At 40.9% G+C, this 23,520-nt stretch overlaps 1 protein-coding gene and 1 pseudogene across 1 annotated transcript; both read left to right on the plus strand.

Moving 5' to 3' along the window:
• Positions 1-927: 927 nt before the first annotated feature.
• On the plus strand, positions 928-1,024 carry LOC144711564 (small nucleolar RNA R71; annotated as a pseudogene).
• A 6,045-nt stretch (positions 1,025-7,069) lies between these two features.
• ACX2 (acyl-CoA oxidase 2) lies at positions 7,070-14,965 on the plus strand. Its single transcript, XM_078584786.1, has 7 exons — positions 7,070-7,506; positions 8,367-8,482; positions 9,227-10,098; positions 11,840-12,019; positions 12,788-12,954; positions 13,448-13,571; positions 14,596-14,965. Exons 1-7 carry the CDS (start codon positions 7,094-7,096, stop codon positions 14,779-14,781), a joined length of 2,058 nt encoding a protein of 685 aa, XP_078440912.1. The 5' UTR covers positions 7,070-7,093; the 3' UTR covers positions 14,782-14,965.
• The last annotated feature ends 8,555 nt before the right edge of the window (positions 14,966-23,520 follow it).

The raw sequence follows: 23,520 nt of genomic DNA on the forward strand, positions 1-23,520 counted from the left end.
TAATATATATTTTTTTGAGGATCAGGTAGCTCCTTTCCATTTTTCGTAGCTTATAAATGGCATGTACCTCCTCCTCCTCATAAGAATGTATTTCGTCACAAATCATGCCACAAGAATTTTTTTCACATTCAATAAATGATATATTCATAGGATTCATAAGTGGTTGGGTTGGAAATCAACCTTTAGGGGAATTTAGTTCCATTTTTTTCCCTCTTCCTTGATCAGCTTGTCCATTCTTTAAGCTCTCAATTTCTCCCTTAATCTCTTGCATAAAGCTCATGAACATGTTGTTCTGCCTTTCTAACATCAGCAATAAAATAGCACATGATTAGACTCAATATTTTGTGCAGGTTGAGAAGATTGATATTGATATGTAGAGAAAGCTTGATATTGTTGATGAATTTGAGGCTGCAGGAAATTCTTTCTTGGTGGAATGTGAGCTTGGGGACCGCAGTGGTTGGATGAACTTTTTTGTTTTCCTTGCCCTCTCCATTTTCCCCTAGTCTGGTTGAAATCAAGTGCATTGACTTCCACTTCCACTTGATATTCACCTTCCTCATGATCCCTCTCACTACAAGTTGAACATAAATAATGTTGCACATTAGCAATACTAACCTTAGAAGCCATCTTCTCAATAATTCACACTATTCATTCAAGGCTTTTCTCAATGATATTCATTCAAGTGTTCAAGGCTTCATGTTGGACTTCTTATTCTTGTCCTTTAATGTGTAGAATTCCTTCTCTTTTAGGCCCTGATTTTCCACCCTTCTTGCTCAACCTAATGTGGTAAAGATCAATTATCTATTACCTCAAATAAGTATTCATCATAGCAATCAAGAATGGTGCCTCCACAGAATAAGTCAACCCTGTTCTTAGAAACATCATTCAAATCTTCATAAAAAAATTGAATCAGGTGCACTCTAGTATGATCATGATGAGGGCATTACCTAAGGAGATCTTTGTATTTTTCCCATGCTTCATTAAAATTATCATCTCCTTGGTTAAATGATCTAATTTCTTGCCCGTAAGCATTAGTCTTCGAAATTGGGTAATACGTTTTGAGAAAACAAGTTTCAATTTCATCCCATGAGTCAAATGTCTTAGCCAAATTTCTATACCATTCTTTTGCTCTATCCTTCAATGTATGGGAGAAAACCTTCACCTTCATGAAGTCTAACGAGATCCCTGAAATCTTATTCATACAGAAAATATCGGTAAGTTCTTCCAAATAAACATAAGGATCTTCAAAAGCTGATCCTCTGAAGTTAGGCAAAATTTTAAGGATGACATTATGAATTTTAAAATTTACTCCTTCAGGTATGGGAGCAAAAAATCATAGTGTTAAGTCTTATTCGCTAGGTTCATAGCAAACCCTAACTTTTGTGGCTCTTCGATCAGTAGGAAATGTTGCATTATGGTCATCTGCCATTTCTTCAGTCTGATCCTCAACAACCTCTTTGCTTTTATCTTGAAAAAATTTAGACGTTGGATCTCCCTTCTTTGATGTAGTGTTAACCATAAATAGACAAAAAGGTTATGTAAAATATTTTTAGAAATATTATAGCTCTTGCTAATCCCTCTTAGACCTTTTCTGCATTGAAATAAATGTTATAAAAATATAAAATATAAATAATTAAAAAAACTGACTCCCTGGCAACGGCGCCAGTTGATAACCCAAAAAGAGTATAAGTCATTAGTTCTTGGATTAAACAACACATTTGTAATGTTTCCTTACTAAGTTTAGGTTTGAGTAAGGGTCGAACCGTAGAGAGACAGAAATCAATTTGAATATTTTTCCATGTGATTATATATTTTTAGTTTTATAGATAAAAAAATAACTCTAAGAGAGTGCATAGTTTTCTTATTCTTTAAGCAAATGCAACGAAGGAAAAACTAAATAATGTTGAGAATAACTTCAAAGATAAACTTTATTTCAATCTTGTAACATTAAGAAATCAAATAATAAGTACTAAGAATAGCTTACAGTATTTGTTTTAGCATAGGGTGCTAAGGTTTCCCACAAGAGCACTGTGGACTTGACATGCCGGTGCTGAAAAATGTCTGGCGGATCTCAGGTTTTTCAATTCAGTAAAAATGCAATAATTTGAGCTGTAGGACAAATTTGTTAGCAATTTTTGTGGTTTTGGAAAGCCCCGAGTCTTGGATATCATGTCCTGTGATAATCAAGCCAGAAAAATTGAGTATGGAAGGCAGGAACTTATGAGAATATATGAAGCTCTGGCTCCCTTTCGGGCCAAGGATGTACTCTTCTTCAGTTTTCTCCAAACCTGGTGTTCTGATTCCCTCCTTCACTGAACCTGACACTCAAACAGAGTGGATCCAAGAAACACCGCTGCACTCAAGGCTGCCAAAGCATTGTTTGGGACAGAAATTCAAGGATAATTACAATTTAGGAGAAAAGTATAAATAAGGATCCTAGATTCTCAATGTCAGAAACCTAGAATATGTGGCCAATATTTCTCAATTTTGCCAGTCAATTCTGTGCCCCCCTTTATAGGAAATAAACAGAAACCACCCACTTGAACTTTTCCTTAAAAGTAGGCCTCTCCTTTGACTAGGCTTAAGCTCCTTTCGGGATCCGGGTTGGGCCTGATCCATAGTGGGCTTCATTGTGCTTTAGGTCCCTCTCTACCCTACCATTAATATTCCAACTACCTGAGTCCTGTTATAAACGAAGCTCTAAGGAAATCATGAGAAAAATAAACCATTTAATTCAAGGGAATCAAATGGGGTTGGTTCATAAATCGTAAAACCCATTAGTTAGGACCAATTACAAAACTGTGTCAATTTCATTTCAACATGAATAAGTGATAATTTTGTGCATTTTCTTGAGACAAATGGTAAGATAAATCATTAAAATACATATTTATCACTACATATTTGATGTCATCAATGTTCCACCGGGGATCATGGCATTTCATGATCCAGAACAGACTCTCCATTTCTCTGTTGATCATCTCCAAGCATTCAAGATACCAAGAACACTCTTGATGGACCTTCAAAACTTCACTTTCTTTAAATCTGTCGCTCTAGGAGGAAGTGAGCATAAAGATAATTTTTACAAAACTTTGAGGCTCTATTTATAGATCCGTCCATTTGGATGGAAGAGGCGGTGAAAAAAAATATACGTCAAAATTTCAGGCAGAACTCCTTATAAATGATTGATTATTGCAATCTGAATTTGGATCATTCTCAACCTTCTGGCATTTTCTATGTCTTCCAACATTGAAAGACAAGAAAAGTTAAAGAGCCATTCAATAATTCCAAAAAAATAGATATTAATTCATAAAATTTCAAAAATACATATTTTTCAATTTAAAATTTATATCTTTTATAATATAGTGCCAAATAATTCAGGTACAATCATAATCTAACTCAAAAAATTATGTTCTTTCAAAATATGATGTCATAAAAATGATTAAACATACTTAAAATTCAAAATATCATTAACAAATGAATTATTTCATGCTTGATAACATATATATATATGTGATCATTTTAATGCAAATAAACATGTAAACATGGTCATATTAATCTAATAGAAATGGATGTTATCACTTAAAATTTTGGAGATTTATGCAAAATCTCATGTAGAAGCTAGTACAACCTAGGAATGCCTGAAGTTTTTTTAGAGTGGTGATCAAGGGAAGGTTCTTAATGACTTCACCCTTCACCTTTTCCACTTTGACCCCACCTTTGTTGATGTGGTGCCCCAAAACAATACACTGTTCCAGCACAAAATGAGACTTCTCGTAGCTTAACACCAGATTATTTTGGACACATCGCTACAAAACCGTGGCCAAGTTAGTTAAATAGTCATCAAAAGAAGATAAAAAATCAAACTCACCCATTATCTATTTTGAAATAGTCACCTACTAAATCAGCAAACATGATTTTCATACACCTTTGGAATGTTTCAGGGGCATTGTATAAACCAAATGACATAATTTTAAATGCAAAAGTACCCACTAAACAAGTTAACAAAGTTTTCTCTTGATCATGTTCATGTATGTTAATTTGATCATATACATAATAAACACATTTAGAAACCAATAAATCTTTTGTCTTGCTAATCTTTTGAGGACTTGGTCAATGAATGTTCGAGGGTAATGGTTATTATTAGTTACACAATTTAGTTTCTTATAATCAATGCAAGCTTTCGAACCCCGAACTATCTAAGTTTGGACTTCTTCTACATTGCAATCCCTGTCTTTTGGGCACTACATGTATAGGAATGACCCACGTACTCTAAAAGTAACAAAAATAAATCCTGAATATTTCTATTTCAAGATTCGTTTTTTACAACCTCCAACATATGCGAATTAAGTCTTATTTGAGGCTTTACAGCAGTCTTAGAGTTTTCTTTTGTTAAAAATCTATGCTCACATACTTCGTGCTAATACCTTTAATATCATCTATAGTCCACCCAATAGCAGATCTATAAGAAGACAACATTTAGAAGTGCATGCTCTTGATTTGATGATGTTGAAAATGGTACAATGATAGGAAATGATTTATTAGGTCCCAAAAAGCCATATAAAAGAGTGTAAGATAATGTTTTGAGATCATGATGCCATGAAGAAGAACTAGGAGTTCTATCATGCAATTAAATTAATAAGCTATAATCCTTTCCCGAAGAAAATAATTAATAAGAACATGGATTCAAATCATTATCAACTTCCGCTACCAAATTTAATAAGCAGACATCCTCACTAACCTATTTAATATACTTGATTAATTTTGATATCAGATATTTAATCGTTTAGTTTCCCACTCTAAATTCAACTGCGTTTTCTCCAGTCAGTTGTAGCATTAGAAGTAGCTGAGGAGGAGAGTGTGTGAGAGAGAGTGAGAGCAAGGAGAAAGGGGAAAAAATGACTATTGAGAAGTCTTACTTGGTCGTTATACACGTTAGCCTTGGTATCAACGATACAGTTTAATATAATAATACACTATTAATTATCTTACAAGTACCCTTTACTCGATATGAGAATAGATAGTCTGGATTAACTATAGGATCACATGAATAGGGTTAGGATCAAACATTGTTAGGCAAAGTTTTGTGGTTAGGATTCAATCAAGATAAGGTGTTTTTAACAGTCATTATTGGCTAATAGCCGTGACAGAGAGTTTATCCTACACGTATCAACCAATATGTATTTATAAATTTGTCGTGAATACAACTATTAACTACTTTGTGTGTTCATTTCTTCCTTCTTTTATCTCTCTTATTTTCTCTCCATCTTTCTCTGCTTCTTGATCATGGTGAAGAGACGCCAGATCTCAACAAAAGCAAGAGAAAGAGACCTAGAGAGAAGCAAGAGAGAGAGAGAGAGAGAGAGAGAGAGAGAGAGAGAGAAAGAAAGAGCCAGAAAGAGAGAATGAGCAAGGGAGTGAGTGAGAAAGAGAGTGCGAGAAATGAGAGAAGGGAGAGAGCGAGAGAGTAAGAAAGAGAGAACGCAAAGCAGAGTTAGAGTGCACGAGCTAGAGTGGAGAGAGAAAAGGCTGGGGGGAGAAAGAGAGAGAACATGGTAATATTAGAGAAAAGAGCAGTAGATATGGAGAGAAAGAGCAAAAAGGGAGAGATATTTAGAGATAGAGTCAGAGAGACAGAGAAAGAGCGAGAGAGGTAGCAAGTGTATATAATATAACTTTATGAAATATAATAAGAGTATGGTAACTGTCTTATGGTCCCGTGTTTGGTTTGACTAACCAACTGAAACTGGACTGGAAGTTAGGTCCACCCTAAAAGACCATCTCAGTTTAATTGGTGACCGACTTTCAGACAGACCACCAAAATTCTGACAGAAAAAGACGTTCCCTTATGACCTCTTTTGGTATAAGCTAATCATGTTTGACTAATATACTACAGCTTGCGGAGGTTTTTTAGATTGTCCCATTAAGCTAAGCATGTTTGACTCATATAACACTGTGAAATCACTCATTTCAAGTATCTTCTCACTGGTTTTTTACCACATTTTTTTTGAGTTCTTTTCAATTTCTGATTCATTCTAATTGTCATTTTTATCATTTTTGGTCGGAAGGAATATATTTTAATACTCTTAGGGTAGAATGTTTTCTGAATCATAGAAACTTGTCACTCTCACTTTTCACAGATAATTTTTCTAAAATAATTTATTAGGACTGAAGAGAAACTAAATTCTTACCCTTTCTCTCTTTTTCTTGCAATCAAAAGGAAATCCTCACAAATAGTTTTCTGCGTCTTCTTGATTTTTAGTTCCAATTTTTTAAATGTAAGTTACAGTACGTAACAGATGGAATCTAGCCCTTTATATTCCTTCAAAAAATTGCCGTGCACATCCGGCTTTAACACGTCGGCATTATTGCCGTGCACGTCAATCCTACTGAAACCTGAAACTGATAAGGTGACGTGGCCATCTTCCACGGTCAACGGTCAAGTCTGAGAGTCTCCCCGTCAATTATCACCGTCAACGCCGCCCATCCCACCACTCTTTTTTCGCCACGTGTCCAGGAACCGAAATCCGTTACCTACTTGCCCCCATCAATCTCGACCGCCGAGGCTTCACATCCGACCGCTCTTCTTCTGCCACGCAGCCAGCTTTCACATATTTAAAATTATCTTCCTCTCTGCAATATTGTTTGTTGGAGACGCGAGACTACCAATCGGTTACGTCCAGTAAATCTCGACCGTCGACGCTTCACATCCGACCGCTCCTCCTTCGCCACGTGGCCAGCCCTTTATATTTAAAATTATCATTCCTCTCTGCCATATTGTTTGTTGGAGACGCGAGACTACAAATCAGTTACGTTCAGTAAATCTTCACCGTCGACGCTTCACATCCGACCGCTTCTCTTTCGCCACGTGGCCCCCCTTTATATTTAAAATTATCTTTCCTCTGCCATTCTGTTTGTTGGAGACGCGAGAGTGTAAATCGGTTACGTGCACCTCCGTGGTCAATCGTGACCGTCGACAATTCCTATCTCACCGTTCTAATCCCGCCACGTGCCCACCCACTATCCCACCTCCCCTATAAATTCATATCCGTCTCTTGATTTTTCTATAGTTCGTTCGGATTTTCGAGGTTGAAAGATGGAGGGAGAGGGAGGGAAGGCGGCACGGCGGTTGAGGATGGTGAGTGCGCATCTCGCGGCGGCGGCCGGCGGCGGCGAGCCGGCGGCGGTCGCGGCGGCGCTCTGCGCGGCGCGGCCGCCTTACGAGTTGCCGGCGGAGGCTCTGGCGCTGTACATTCGCGATAAACATTGGAAATTGCAAGCGGAGGTGATTGAATTTTTCGAATCCAGGCCTGATCTCCGGACTCCGGTTGAGATTTCGACCTCGGAGCACCGAGATTTGTGCATGAAGCAGCTCCAAGCGCTGGTCCGAGAGGCCAATATTCGGCCGTTTAGGTATCTTTTGGAGGATCCGGAGAAGTATTTCGCGGTCACGACGGCGATCGGGAGCGTCGATGCGTCGCTCGGGATCAAGATGGGAGTCCAGTACAGGTTTGTGATCTTGCTTGTGAATCGGTTCTTTCTCGCGGTAGAAATGTTTTTTTGGCTCGCGTGGATGTTAATTCTTGCTTGTGCTTGTTTTTTGATATCGTTTTCGTCTTTTGATCCTTGGATTTTATTGTATGATGACATCTTTTCGTGTTCTTCCGACCATGAAGCGGTGGATCATTGGGGAATTCAACAGAATTCGTCTTCCGCGTCATCTCGCTTGTTTATCTGTTGTTTGTCGTGGTGTAATTGTTTTCTGGCTCGTGTCAATGCTTATTTTTATCGCGGCAGTTATGGATATCTTTTCCTCTTTTGATATTAAAAGTGAATTTTTGTTGAATTAGTTTTGCTGACCTCCGCCTTTGCAATTATTCGCAATCTCAAAACGGTGGCTCACTGAGAATTCAAATGAATTTTTCTTCCGCGTCATCTTGTTTGTTCTTCCGTTGTTTCTCGGGGTAGAATTGCGTTTCCGGCTCGACAAGATACTAATTTTTTATTCCGGTTGTTTTTTATTTTTCGTCTTTTGATCCTAAAACTGAATCGTTTTTTATCTGTTTTGCTTATCTCGAAACGGTGGATCTCACTGGAGTTCGATTGGTTTTTCTTTTCCGTTATCTTGCCTGTTATCCGTTGTTTCGCGCGCTAGAGTTGTTTATTCGAGCTCGTTTCTTGCCTCTGTTGCTAATTTCTGCGTTCCGTGTTCTTCCCAATCTGGAATCGGTGGATCTCGCGGACTTCACCTGTAATTGTTTACCGCGTCGACAGATTGATTATTGGCCAGTAGTATCATAATTACATATTTTCCTATGGTCCTAGTGCAAGATTGAAAAAAGTTTTAATTTTGTCTGTTTTTTCTCCAGCCTGTGGGGAGGTTCTGTGATGAACCTCGGAACGCAGAGGCACAAAGACGAGTTCTTTGACGGCATCGATAACCTCGACTTCCCCGGCTGCTTCGCCATGACCGAACTACACCACGGTTCGTTCGTTTTCAATCTGCATATTTTTTCTTCATCATCATTCCGAAAACGAAAAATCAATTAAAAAAATCTGGATCCATCTTACTCCTGAAAACCGAAAAAATATCGTCCAATAAAAAGAAGTTTTTATAAAATTACCGGATTCAGGATCGGATCCACATTCAAATTTAGAAAAGACCCCTATTTATCCACACGTAAAAAAGCGGGAAACAGGTTTATCCGCCTGAAAATCCAAGAAAAAAAAACTCGATTATTCTATTCCTTTTAGAAACTGAAAAAACAAATAAAAAAATTGATCTATTTTACTCTTAGAAACTGAAACAAATATCGTCAAAGTAGAAAACTGTTTTCTTTAAAGTACCTTAATTTCTGCTGTTGATCCAATTCTAGAAAAGGAGCGCTATTTATCCACTCCTAAAAAAACTCGATTATTCTGTTCCTACTAAAAACTGAAAAATTAAAAGGAAACAAAATTGATCTATTTTCCTCCTGAAAACCGAAAAAAATATCGTCGAAGAACAATTTTTTTTTAAAAAAATTACGTTAATTTCTGCCGGCGATCCATTACTTCCGCACTCATGATTGGATCGAATTAGATCAACAGTCAAACTTAAAAACAGGATCCCAGATTCATCCGCTAGATAATCGAAAGAAGAAAAAAAAAAGAAAACTCGCCCACTCAATTCCGTGAAGAAACTAAAAAAACCAAAAAAAATGAAAATTTCTTGTTCGGATCGTGACAGGATCGAATGTGCAAGCCCTCCAGACAACGGCGACGTTTGACGCGGCGACGGACGAGTTCATCATGCACACGCCCAACGACGGTGCGATCAAGTGGTGGATCGGGAACGCGGCGGTCCACGGCAAGTTCGCGACGGTCTTCGCCCGGCTGGTCCTCCCGGGCGGGGGGGGCGACAAGGGCATCCACGCCTTCATCGTCCCCCTCCGCGACCTCTCCACCCACGCGCCCCTCCCCGGGGTCGAAATCCGCGACTGCGGCCACAAGCTCGGCCTCAACGGCGTCGACAACGGCGCCATCAAATTCTCCCACGTGCGAATCCCCCGCCGCCACCTCCTCAACCGCTTCGCCGACGTGTCCCCCTCGGGGGAGTACACGTCCCCCCTCCCCTCCCCCTCCAAGCGCTTCGCGGCAGTGCTGGGGGAGCTGGTGGGGGGGCGGGTCGGGCTGGCCCACTCCTCGGCCGCCATCCTGAAGCTCGGCGCGGCCATCGCGGTCCGGTACTCGCTGCTGCGGCGGCAGTTCGGGCCGGCGGCGCAGGCGGAGGTGGCCATCCTGGACTACCCGTCGCAGCAGGGGAGGCTGATGCCGATGCTGGCGGCGGCGTACGCGTTCCACTTTGCGACGGGGTTTCTGGTGGAGAGGTACGCGGGGATGAGGAGGAAGGAGGGGGGGGAGGAGGTGGTGGGGGAGGTGCACGCGCTGTCGGCGGGGCTCAAGGCTTATGTGACGGCGTACACGGCCAAGGCGCTGAGCGTGTGCCGGGAGGCGTGCGGCGGGCATGGGTACGCGGCGGTGAACCGGCTGGGGGCGCTGAGGAGCGACCACGATATATTTCAGACCTTCGAGGGCGATAACACCGTGCTGCTCCAGCAGGTACTCTGCTCTAGTCTCATCTCTCTCTCTCTCTCTCTCTCCTTTTTTTTTTTGTTTTTTTGATGTCTCTGTCATCTCTCTTCGTCTTGTCTCTCTTTAGAGTAACTAACTACTGCCTCTCACTTTCTATTGTCTCTCTCCTCTCACTTTGTCTGCTCTCTCTTACTACCCTCTTTCTCTGCCCATTATCGGGCTCTCTCTCTTTACTCTCTCTCCTATCTCTCTCCGTTGTCTCTGGTTCTTTCCGGTTTTTGTCTTCTTTCGTTTTGTATTCTCTCTCTTGCTACCCTCGTTCTCTGCCCATTATCGGGCTCCTCTCTACTTGTCTTCTCTCTTTGCCCTATCTGCTCTCTCTTTTTATTCTCTCTATTTCTTTCCAGCTTCTGTCTTCTTTCACTTTGTATTCTATCTCTTACTACCCTCTTCTCTCACCATTATCGGGCTCCTCTCTCTTCGTCTTCTCTCTTTGCTCTATCTCCTCTCTCGTTCTTTTCTCTCTCTTTCTTTCTATTGTCTCTCTCCCCTCACTTTGTTTGCTCTCTCTTACTACTTCTTTCTCTCCCCATTATAGGGCTCCTCTCTATCTGTCTTTACTATATATCTCTTTCTATTCTCTCTCGTTCTTTCCGGTTTCTGTCTTCTTTCACTTTGTCTTCTCTCCGTCTCGTCTTACCATTTTCTGTGTCCTCTCGCTTACTCTCCTCTCACTTGCTACTACTCTCTGCCTCTCTCTCGCTCTTTCCATTTTCTGTCTCCTGTCAATTAGTCGTCTCTCACTTACTACTCTCTCTTCATCTACTTCTTTCCATTTTCTGTCTCCTCTCACTTAGTCTTCTCTCTCTCTTTCTGTTCCCTCTCATCTCACTTCGTCTGTTCTTTCTGTTTCTTTCCCTTTTCTGTCTCCACTCACTTAGTCTTCTCTTCTTTTTCTATTCCCTCTCATCTCACTTCTTCTGTTCTATCTTTCTGTTTCTTTCTCTTTTCTGTCTCCACTCACTTAGTCTTCTCTTCTTTTTCTATTCCCTCTCATCTCACTTCCTCTGTTCTATCCCTCTATTTCTTTCCATTTTCTATCTCCTCGCACTTACTCTTCTCTCTCTTCTTATTCTCTCTTCCCTCACTTTTTGTTCTCGCTCTTACTAGTCTCTCTCTATGCCCATCATCGCGATCCTCTCTCTGTCTTCTCTCTTTACCTTCTCATCTCTGTTTCCGCCCTCTGTCTTCTCGCTTTTTATTGCCTCTCTCTCTCTCTCTCCTGTCTCTTTGCTCTCTTTCTCTATACCCATAAATATTGTTTTCCGTCAAGCCCTTTGTGGTCAATTTATCTATCCAAACATATGTATATACGTATATGTCGATATGTCAATATATATATTCTTTCTTTCTATTGTCTCCCTCTTCATCCTTTGATTTCTCTCTCTCTGTCTCTATCCATAAATTGTTTCCTTGCTCTATCCCTCTATCTGTCTATACAGATTTATCTGTATGTGTCCGTCTATCTCTTAACATATTTAAGTACATATGTCCATCCATCTCTTACAGTTCATTTATATATGGTTTTCTTATATATATATGCTTATACATATGCCCATCCGTTTATTTTTCTGTCTCCCGATTAACAGATATCCGTCTATATATCCATGCGTTCATCAAAATGGTCCATCGATCCATCATCTTCCCATCTATATTAAAAAAATATTTCGTGTTGCTGACGCATGGGATATGTGGAACGGATATGCAGGTGGCGGCGGACCTGTTGAAGAGGTACAATGAGAAGTTCAAGGGAACGACTCTTTCCGTCACGTATACTTACCTGAGGGAGTCCATGGTGGGATACTTCTCCCAGCCCAACCCCATAACCTCGCGCTGGGAGCGAGAGGATCATCTCCGGGACCCCAAGTTCCAGCTCGACGCCTTCAGGGTATATCTCTCTCCGTCTATCTCTATCTTCCTCTGTCTGTCTGTCTGTCTGTCTGTCTGTCTGTCTCTCTCTCTCTCTCTCTCTCTCTCTCTCTCTCTCCCTCTCTCTCTCTATTTTCCTCTTTATCTTCCTCTTTTCTCTGTCGTCCTTTAGATCTTCTTCTTCTTCTTCGTCTTCTTCTTCTCTCTCTCCCTCTCTCACTTTGTATCTTCCTCTCTTTCTCTGTCGTCCTTTTGATCCTCTCTCTCTCTCTCTCTTTCTATTTTTCTCCCTATTTTCCTTTCTTTCTGTCTTCCTTTAGATCTTCCTCTCTCTCTCTCTCCCCCTTACTGTCTATCTCTATCTCTCCCTCTGTATGTTTCTTACAACTCTCTCTCATTCCCCTACACACTCTCTCTCTATAATTATCTTCCTATGTCTCACTCTTCCTCTACTTCTCCATCTTCTTGTCCATCTCTCTCTACCTCTCTAAGTTCCGATTTCTCTCTCCATCATCCTATCTTCCTCTCTCTGTATCTTCCTATCTTCCCCCCCCTCTCTGTCTCCATCTTCCTATGTCTCTCTCAACCCCCGTCTCTCTCTCTCTCTCCATCTTACTTTCTCCCTCTTCCTCTCCACCATCTCTTACTCTCTCTCTCTGCATATATCTCTCGCTTCATTCCTCCGTCGTTTCCCATCTTCATCTCTCTCTGTATGTGTATATATATCTTGATATCTATCTTAAATGGGTGACCGAAATGAAAACTTACTTCTGTTTTGGGGGAGCAGTATCGGACATCACGGCTGCTGCAGACTGCGGCCATGCGGTTGCACAAGCACACGAAGACTTTGGGCAACTTTGGCGGCTGGAACCGATGCCTCAACCATCTCCTCACCCTCGCCGAGTCCCACATCGAGACCGTCATCCTCGAGAAGTTCATCGACGCTGTTGACAGGTTCCACCTTAACCATCATTATCATCATTATCGTCATCATCAACCCTCTAGTTCATTGAACTTGTTGACATTTATTGATCTATCTGTCCTCCAAATCATAATAATCAAACACACCATCTAGTCGACCCCGTTAGCATCATCAAAATCATCACTATCGTCACCATCATCATCAAAATCTTCCTCAAGTTCCTATTGACATCAATTAATCTATCTTCTCGATACAACCATCCATCAGATAATCAACTTGACCATCACGATCACCATTGTTATCATAGCTGGTAAACCATATTTTCATCAAAATAATCTGAGGAACATCCTAACTGCGGTCATCATCGTCATATCCCCAGTTCAACGATTGCAAATAATGTAGTTTTCCATTGAATGATCGCATTACGCATTCTTGATTAATCGTCAGCAGTGGTACCACTATCATCATATTTAATCATGTCCATCTGATTCTGACTCTGACTCCGACTGCGATTAATCTGATCAGATGCCCCGACGCGGGCACACGGACAGTGCTGAAGCTCGTATGCGACTTGTACGCGCTTGACAGAATCTGGAGTGACATCGGCTCCTTCCGAAACGTTGACTACCTCGCCCCGAATAAGGCCAAGGTGCTTAACTCTCTCCCATTTCTGCCTACATTGTTGACACTAATTAATATCATTAAACATCATTACCTACCATTAATTAACATTGACTATTCATGCATCATCTTTCTCCATCACTGTCCATCATTCACCATGATTGACCAATGTTGTTGCAGTGGTTGACCACTGTTGATTGTTAAGGACGTGTGCTGACCCATGTTGACCGTTTGTTGACTGTCATTCACATGTTGTCATCACTGACAGCTGTTGGTCACCATGGCACATTATCACAATAGTTTTCCATCATTGGCCCGTGTTAAACATAGTTGATCCTCTTGCCAACAGTTGACTATTGTACAGTGGTGTTTGCCCATGTTTACCACTGTTGATAATCATTCACATGTTGATCATATTTAAGAACTTTAAGCATATTTCACCGTATGGACCACATTCATTATCATAAATACGTGATTGACCATCATTCTCCGTATAGGCCACATTCATCATCATAAATCATAGATTGACCATCATTGATCATTCTTTTTTCCATCACCATCCTGTCCTGTCCTTGTCCATCATTGACTGTTCGTAACATGGTTGAACATGCCGATAAAAGTTGACTATTAAGGAAAATTGTTGAACCATGTTTACCAACATTCATCATCAATGTCCATAGCTGACAATCAGTGCACATCATTTGGCATATTTGACCATAGCTCACCATCATTCAATACTGTTAACATAGTTGACCCTGGTGATAAAAGTTGCCTATCATGGACTTATGTGGTCCCATGTTTGTCAATAGTCATCATTAGTGCCCATCATTCACTATGGTTGGCCATGTTGATAATGGTTTACTATGGAAAACGTTGATCCATATTGATCAGTATTTATCATCAATGACCATCACTGTTAAACACATCATTCACAATGGTTGACCATTTTTTTATCCTTGTGGAACATCTTCGATAACCATGATGGAGTCTATTGACCAATATTTACTATTATGAACCAGTGTTAATCATGTTTTATCATTGTTGACGTGCAGGCTATCCACAAACTTCGGGATCAGCTCTGTGCCGAAGTGAGGGAAGTGGCCGGAGAGCTAGTCAATGCCTTTGACCTAGCAGCGCACACGACTAGAGCCCCCATTGCTATGCAGGCTGAGGCCTACTCGACATACACTCGTCAAGTGGGCTTCAACATCTCTGACAGCACCACAACACCCATTTGATCCAGTCCGCAAAGTGCTAATGACATCATTATTTCTCTGATTTTTTTAGAGAGATAATCAACTGGTGAAATGATTCCTTAAGATAATTTCTCCAACCTTTCTTGACATATGTGATCCCAAGGTGTTTCCTTGTATGTATAAAAATTGAGAATGAGCAATAAATTAAATCATTTTATTTTGTTTAGGGGCTATATTTTGATCTGCGTGAGCAAATAAACCCATTCTGGGTTCATATCGTTCTTAGTAAAAAAAAATGTGCATGACTTTTTTGTGCCCAGAAATATTAATGTGGAGCACTAGTTAGGAAAAATAAACGCTATGTTTCAGGATGAATAATGTATAGCTTTTTTTGGACAGATTATGCTTCATTAGATATACCTTTAAGTTAAAGAGATTTTATCACATTCACACATGCATTATAGAATAGAAAGACCAAAATTTTACATGGGATTCTGAGAAATAGTCAAAATACGTGGGATTCCAAGATCAATTATTTCTTACAGAGGAAGCTTATTCACCATTAATTTCTGGAAGAAATTGCATAAACTTCAAGGCACTGAGTTAAAGTTCAGCTCTTCATATTACATAGAAAACAGATGTGCAAACTCAAGTCACTAACAGAACACTGGAATGTTACTTGCGCTGAGTACAATTATTCAAAAAACCAAAAAAATCCAAAAAAAATGAAGCCAGTTGCTTCATTGGGCTGAATAAAATTATTACACTTCCTTCCATACATCCATCAGTACATCTCAATTCAAGGCTGTATATGGAAGAGATCCTCCCTCTTTACTCAGGCATGGCTCACCAGCATCCCCATTTGACTCCATTGATCAGCTATTAAAAGAAAGATTTAATGAACTGGTTTACCTAAAAATCTATCTTACAAGATGACATCTTTAGCAAAAAAGGATTTTGAAAAGCTAATCCCAAAGATTGGTTTGGTTGCTTATCACCTAGATTTGCCAACATCATCATTTCTAATTTTTCATTATTTGTTTATTTTTGTAAGATGCAGTCCTATGCCTCAACTAAGACATTAACCCAAAACATTAACAAAATAGAATTACAGAGAAAAAACATTTTTAAAGAAGAATTATTTATTTAGATCATTTTTCATGTATTATTTTTAAGAAAAAGGTGCACTCTTTCACAAAAATGACGTTGCCCTTAAGGCACTACGTGAATATCATTTCAAAGTACATTGAAACCAGAAATGGGGGTAAAATAAAAATTTTAAGGCTTCAGATTTATGTACCATAATTCATCTTATCCGTACAGTCATAGAATGATGAAGGGTCGAATTCATATGGAGCAAGTATCAAATTAGTGAACTTTATAATTAATTTACCAAGCAAATTTCGTTGGCAAAAAGGCCTCCACTGATGTCTAGCATGCCATACTTGGACATCCTTAGTTTCACACCCTGCATACCATAGTGAAAGATTTGGATAACCTGCTACTCATCTCAATAGACAAACACTTTGTGATTCTTGCAATATTTCTAAGTCTCATTAACTACCTTTTTCTTGTCAACTCATCGTTCAAAGAAATGCAAGAAACTATTTACATAGATGAATTGTCTTGTTTCCAAGGTCCCACTTATCCACTGATGTCTAGCATGCCCTGCTTGGACATCCTCAGTTTCACACCTGGCATACCATAGTGAAAGATTTGGATAACCTGCTAATCATCTCAATCGACAAACATTTTGTGATTCTTGCAATATTTCTAAGTCTCATTAACTAATTTTTTCTTGTCACCTCATCGTTCAAAGAAATGCAAGAAGCTATTTACATAGATGAATTTTTTTGTTTCCAAGGTCCGACTTATCCCACTCACGTTTGTCAGTTACAACAATCCCTTTATGGCCGCAAATAGTCTCCTCAAGTTTAGTTCCACAAAATCACTTCTTCTCTTCTCCTTCTTGGTTTTCTCCGCTCTAAAACTGATACAGGCCTACTTTTAAAATTTTCTCCTGATTACATCTTTCTTCTTATCTATGTTGATGAAATCTTAATAATTTCGCCTAAGTGTCTTGCCAACGCTCATATTTTTTTTATATCTTCAAGCTGAATTTGCTCTTAAAAACTGAGGCCCAACTCATTACTTTCTCGGCATCCAACTTACCAAAATCATCGCTACACCCTTTTTCAAAGTAAATACATAGACTCCATCCTTCAGTGCCCTCGCATGGCTACGTGCAAACGTGTGCCCCCACCATATGCCCAATCTAATTCCTCCCTCTCTCCTATATTCACTCATAATGCTTAGTTATATCGACAACGCGTTGGGACTCTCCAATACCTTATCCTCACATGGTCAGACATTTCCTTTGCTACGAATCTTTCCTGCCAGAAAATGCACTCTCAAAGGTTTGCTGGCATGCAAGATCTCAAGCATCTGCTTCGTTACCTCAAAGGCAATATTTCCTCCATTTTGGTCCTTTCCACTAACATTTCTTTTGACATTAATGGTTTAAGTGATGTGTTGGGTTCTAGAGGCCTTGATATGGATGAAAAAATCAAAACATTGCACAGCGGAAGACTTCAGCGGAATCGTACGGCCTCGATAAAACCACTGAAATGAAGTAACTCGGCACGGATCGCATCCGTGATTTCTTTGGCCCCCGAGAGTTAAGCTGCTCAAGTGTGCAACCTCTAGATGTATCCACACGATCCTCGACATGTCAGATCTCCTCCTTGTTGACGAGCTCCGTTCAACCTCCATCTCCCTCGTTACGCTGGGTTTTGGGGAGAAGGGAGAAGGGGAAGGCCCATAAACAATTCTGGCCTGGATGAATTTTGTTTAGGGCCTTCCCTTATTTATATTAAGTGTTTTCTTTCATAAAACCCCCAAAACTTAAGCATATCTTCTGACGTTCATAAAGCCATTTGTGTCTAACCCTTTAGGCCAATATATCAGTCTAATTAATGACTCCATGATGACGGACACCGTCGGGGATGTCGTCCAACTGGGTACCTACACGATGCTCAGATAATGAGATGATGCCAGACATCATCAAGGACATCGTCCGATGGAAAATTCCCTAAGGGAAATGTAACTACGTTATGCAATGGACCCTAGGCAACATGTGGGGTTTGCCGAGCTCTGAGCTCCGAGGTGGGGAAACGGTGATGATGATGGTGATCTTCTGACCCTTGTCAGAATGATGATGGCAACTACAGCGCCAAACAAAATAATTCCATTGACGCTCACACGTAACAGATGGGCTCAACCCGTACATAAGAATTCACTAGCGACAGTTTTCTCGATATAAGCTCTCACCTAATTCTAACCCGAGCGCGATGGAGCACAGTTGACAATATACAGAAGACAGTGATATAACTGACAATCAAGGGGAATGACGTACCTCGTCGATGGAAGTGTTCATCATCGGCGTCTTCCTTGGTGCAAGGATCGGTATGGGCAGGCATGGTGGAGGCGTGCCAGAAGATAACACGGTATGGCTCGATAGGAGGTGGAGTTGCGACTCTAGAGCAAGGTGTCAGAGAGCCAAGGAGGAGATAGTAAAGATGGGTGGCAAGGCAGCTCAAGCAGATGGCTGTACTTGGTGGGAGCAACCTTATGGTGGGATGGCACAGTCGGAGACAAGTATCGTTGGCGAGCGGTGACACGAAGGTTGGGGTGTGAGTTCGTATGGCAGCACAACAGACCGTTGAGTGGTACTGTAGTGACACGGCAGCGTGGGATGTGTAACTGGTTACTGGTTGGTATGATCAATCGGACGAGGAGGGCAACGAGAGTTGTAGCTATGCAGCATCGGCAATTGGTCGTAATCGCACCGTCCAATCTATGAGATCACTAGGAAGCCAGATACTGCAAGCAAGATCTGCTATGGCGGCTGTAGGCCTATCTAAACATTGTAGATAGATTTGTAGACATCATATGTGGGCCCTTCCAGTGGAAAACAAATAGATGGCAGTGTCAACTGGACCATCGTTGATGCAACTGGCAGCTTGTAGCAAGAGGGCCCAGATTGAGGTGAGGTCAACCCTACCACTCCACACAATGGTAGCCCCCGCAGGATAACTAAACGTAGGAGATGCTATCGCCCAAACGTTCAGGACGTCGAGTGGATCGAGATATGATATGGGATTCTCATTGACAACAGGAGAACCTGGATCAGCTAAGCGAGACACAATGGCATGCGAGCAGTCCGGCGTCGTCACTCGGAACACAATGGTTATAACCCAACCGCCAGATGGAAACGCAAAAAAGTTGCGACCGATAGCAACTGCGTAGAAAATGACGAAGGGAGATCGGGCGTCGAGTGTAGCCCTGGTGCATCGTTTTGGAGTTCAACAATCTGCTCACCGCACTGTCCCCTTGACCACCCCAGATTCTGCTACGTTGAGCACGAATCGATGACACCAACTAGTCACACCCAAGGGCGCGGTTTGGCAACGGTAAGAGACGGTGACGCAGAGTGAATGGCAACGGTTGGCAGCACTCGTCTTTGGTTCCTTCCCTCTTCTTCCCTCTTTTCTTCTCTTCCCTTTTCTCTCTTCTTCTTCCTCCCTACTTCGTGAGATATGAAAACTAACGTGTAATTTTCACAAATAGAAAAACAGATCTGAATTGTTTTGGTGCCCGTTATGGGCTTATACAGGGACATGATGAGCCCTTACAAGAGGGTCCATTATAGGGTCTATTAAGGGCCTTTATACATTGGGTGCCTTTACAACAAAAACAACGAAGCTAATGAACATAAAGACATGCCACATGACACACGACGAACACAACACGCCATGACGAAACCGATAAGACAAAAATGAAAATACCAGCATGGTAAAAAGTGAAGAATAAAATGAGCACAAATGAGAAATTCAAATGAGTCGATAACGCGATTGTGCCTTTTACTCAAGGTGTTAAACTTGTTGGGTTCCGTGCCTTGGGTTGTCCATGAAAACACGTTTCCATGGATGCAGAAGCGTGTTGATCGATTCACAATTGATCGCTAAAATAAAACATTTGAAGTACCTATTGGGAACTCGTTCCACCCTTGAATTTGCCACTCTGAGATCGTTTTGAAGCTGTTCACGCGTCCGGCGTCTAGAAGTATCCACGCGATCACTCGGCGTTTGGATCTCTACATCTTGTTCTTCAACTCTTCTTAAAAATATCAAAGATCTTTTCACCATGAAAACACACTTCTTTGGATCAGTGGAGAAAGAAAGGGGCTCTCAAATCAGGCTTGCATGGGTGCTTAAAATGAGACCCCTTTCCCACTTAATATTTCACTTAAGGTTTTTCTCAAAAACCCTACAAAGTAAAATATATCCAGCAATGCCCTTATGACCTTGTGCGTGTGACCCTCTAGGCCCATGTATCATTCTAGTAAATAAATTTAGTTGCCCAATAACATTTATTGACCAACCTTATTAATTAACTATATCAACATATAGATTAATTCAATAAGGATCGATTTTACCCAATGGATATACATTAATCATGCTTTAGAAGATAACGAGTAGTCTCCAACTCTCTCATGGAACCTTTACCGTCATTGAGTACCGTATATCCATGATCCGCGTGAGACTTTCGAACAACTTAGGGTATGATTTATCGTCAAACCCTAACCCTAATTAGTACTAATGCGTAACGGAGATCATTTGAGAACACCTTCTCCAATACGCTCACTACCCTGGCCAGAGAGTTTTCTACATCGTCTTCAGCGAGTTAATCTCCTCTTATGTTGAGGGCGGATGATCCCATCTTGACTACTCAATTATCTGCGGAAGGTTCTTACTACATCTGATCTATAACGTATTTAAATTCCATCATTAGAACATCGTAATTCATGGCCAAAACGTAGTCGTCCACTCACGAGATGTCCTTGGTGTCTCAGGTTGGTGGATCGCTTAACCAACCTTGACTTGAATCAACCTGATTAATGTTTATGTATAATACCATTCAGGGATTTTTACGGATCAATTCAATGAGCTCTTTCCACTAAAGAGCACCCATTAACTGCCCTTAGTGTCACCGCATTGATAGCCACAATATCAGCTATACTTATCGTATAAGTAGGATCAGCTAGTGTTATCCTATCAGGATAATTTTATGTCCGTCTCGACTATCCATCAAATAGGAATATTTAGAATACATGTTTAAAGACTAATGATCACTGTATTATGATCTCCTCATAATTCACTAAGTCATTACACATATTTATGGACTTCATGATAAACATCACACAGAATAATAATAATGCTCATATTTTATTTGATGAACTTTAATAAACATAGCAGTGTAATTGGCTTGAAGGCCTCATAATATCCATCAAAACGTGGGTGTTTTCACTATCCCCTTGGAGCATGGCAGTCAGGCGGGACGCGAGCTGGGGGGGTCGACGATGACGATGTTGTTGACTTCAAAGACATATCCGATGGAGTGGGTTGGCATGCTCCCTCACCCTGTGGCCCAATAACCTTTATTGGCCTTACAATTTTAATTATCTCTATAATAATATGGATTAATATACATCAGATCAATTTAACCCAATCGATAGGTTAAGTCTCTAACACGTGGGGTGGCAAGCTACACCTCGTGCTCCAAAAGATATAAAGGAGTGTGTACTAACTTACTCATGGAACATGTTTGTCATCGGTTACCGCGTATGTATAATCCCTCATATACTTGATGCTCCTATGACAAATTAGGCTATGGTCAATTTTCAAACCCTAATCGATCATCCGAGTTAGTACTGATGCAACTGGAATCATTAAAGAACTCTTCTCACGATATTTCACTCCCTTGGCCAAGGACTTCATCGCATTGTCTTCATTGAGCTATCACATCTTATACTTGGGTGGACGATCCCATCTTGACCCATTCAACTGTGTTCATGAATTTCTCGATGCACCCGAATTAAGTATGTTTAGAATTCTATGATTAGAGACCTGTTGGTCATAATCAAAGTACATCGATCCATCCACAAGACATATTTGGTGTGTCATATCTAGGGACCACTAACACAATCGCGAGGTTAATCATCCTGATTGAAAATTTGGCATAATATCATTTAGGGATTCATACGGATCAATTCAATGAGCTCTTTCCACTAAAGAGCACCCACTATCTGTCCTTAGTGTCTCCACATTAATGGCTACGAGGCTGGTCATATTCATCATATATGTAAGGCTAGATCGTGCTATTCTATCCGGATACTTCAATGTCCTTCTCGCGTGTCTTTTGAATATGAATATTTAGAACACATGCTTAAGGACTAGAGATGTCTGTATCACGATCTCATTACAATAGTGAATAAACACTAATCATACACTCCTATATGTGTTAAGGGAATCAAATGACTAAGATGAAATCTTAATATATCCAATATAATGGCTATATGAAGTTCAATAACTTAATGGTCATATCGAAGAATATTATAACTATACACTATAAAAGTGTTGGTTCTTTTGGGGGAAAAGTATAGTACCACTGCACCAATTCCATTTTCTCTACCTCTTCCTTCTCTTATCATTCTCCTATCTTTCACGCGACAGCAATTCTCTACAAAAACCTTCATAAAAGACTGTTCATGTCCTTTCATCTGGTGTCTCTAGGATAGTATCTAGTGATGGGAGGACAGGGTGTCCCACACTACCACGTGTGATGAAATTGTTATAAGTTCTGTAAAAATCCAGGGACATCATGTGACAAGACTGAAGATGTGATGGAAGATCTCATATGTTAATGTACGTCATCTGTCCTGCAACATCTGAACCACTTCTAAGACTTGACTGGTGTAAATCGCATGGCTAACAACCCCATGTTCGTGGATTGCCGCCACCCTCTTTCCTCGCATTTCCCACTTTCTTCTTCCCCTCAATGGATCTATAAGATCCCAAAAATTTTGTCGTTTTAGTCTGCAGTTGATTTGACAAAATGTTTACTTCAAGAAATATTGCACATCAGTTTCTCCTCAGCCGCTGCTACCACCGGTGGAAGTGCTGACGCCGCTCAGGGGACACCCTCCTACTACAATCTCCCATGAGTCAACCAGCCAGGGACCATTCAAGAATTCTATCTTTCCCTTTCTCTTTCTACCACATTCTCTCTCTCTCCATCTTCTCTCTTTTGTTCGCTCTTTCCCTATCACGTTCTCCGTTTCTTTTCTCTCGCGTATTCTAACTCTTGCTATCGTGATCTCTCTGTCTCGATCTATTGGATGCATTCTATCCATCTTTGTCCCCCTCTCTCATTTGCCCTCTTTCTTCCCCTTATCTCTCGATCGTCTCTCTTTCTAGTTATTTCTCAATGGCTCTCCCTTTCCCCTTTATCGCTCTCAATCATCTCTCTTATCAGAGACAATGATGACACCTCGAGAACAGGTGTATGTCCAACCTATTGCTCCATAGAGAATGCGACAGCAACGCTCCCAGCAGCCTGTACGGACGCCGCCGCAAGCCTCGAGCCACACCTGTGTCAAGCTCAGACGCGTCCTTCTATGACGGCGCTTGCATTGTCCCAAGGCGCCAGACGTCGGTCGCAGCACTCTGACACGACCCTATGCGCCAGCCATCATTCCCGACAGCATGGCGACGGTAGCTGTGGCTAATGCGGTTATTAAATGCATTGCCACCTAAACTCCCCTATAAATACCCAAACACTTCGATCCAATTTGGTTTCATGGGATTTCCGTCTATCATCCCAATCTCCTCGTCTTCTCGATCTCTCTCTTTTGCTACTACTCCCTCTGAAACTTCTATC

Source organism: Wolffia australiana, chromosome 13 (assembly GCF_029677425.1).
Source record: "Wolffia australiana isolate 7733 chromosome 13, ASM2967742v1".
NCBI lineage: Eukaryota > Viridiplantae > Streptophyta > Magnoliopsida > Alismatales > Araceae > Wolffia > Wolffia australiana.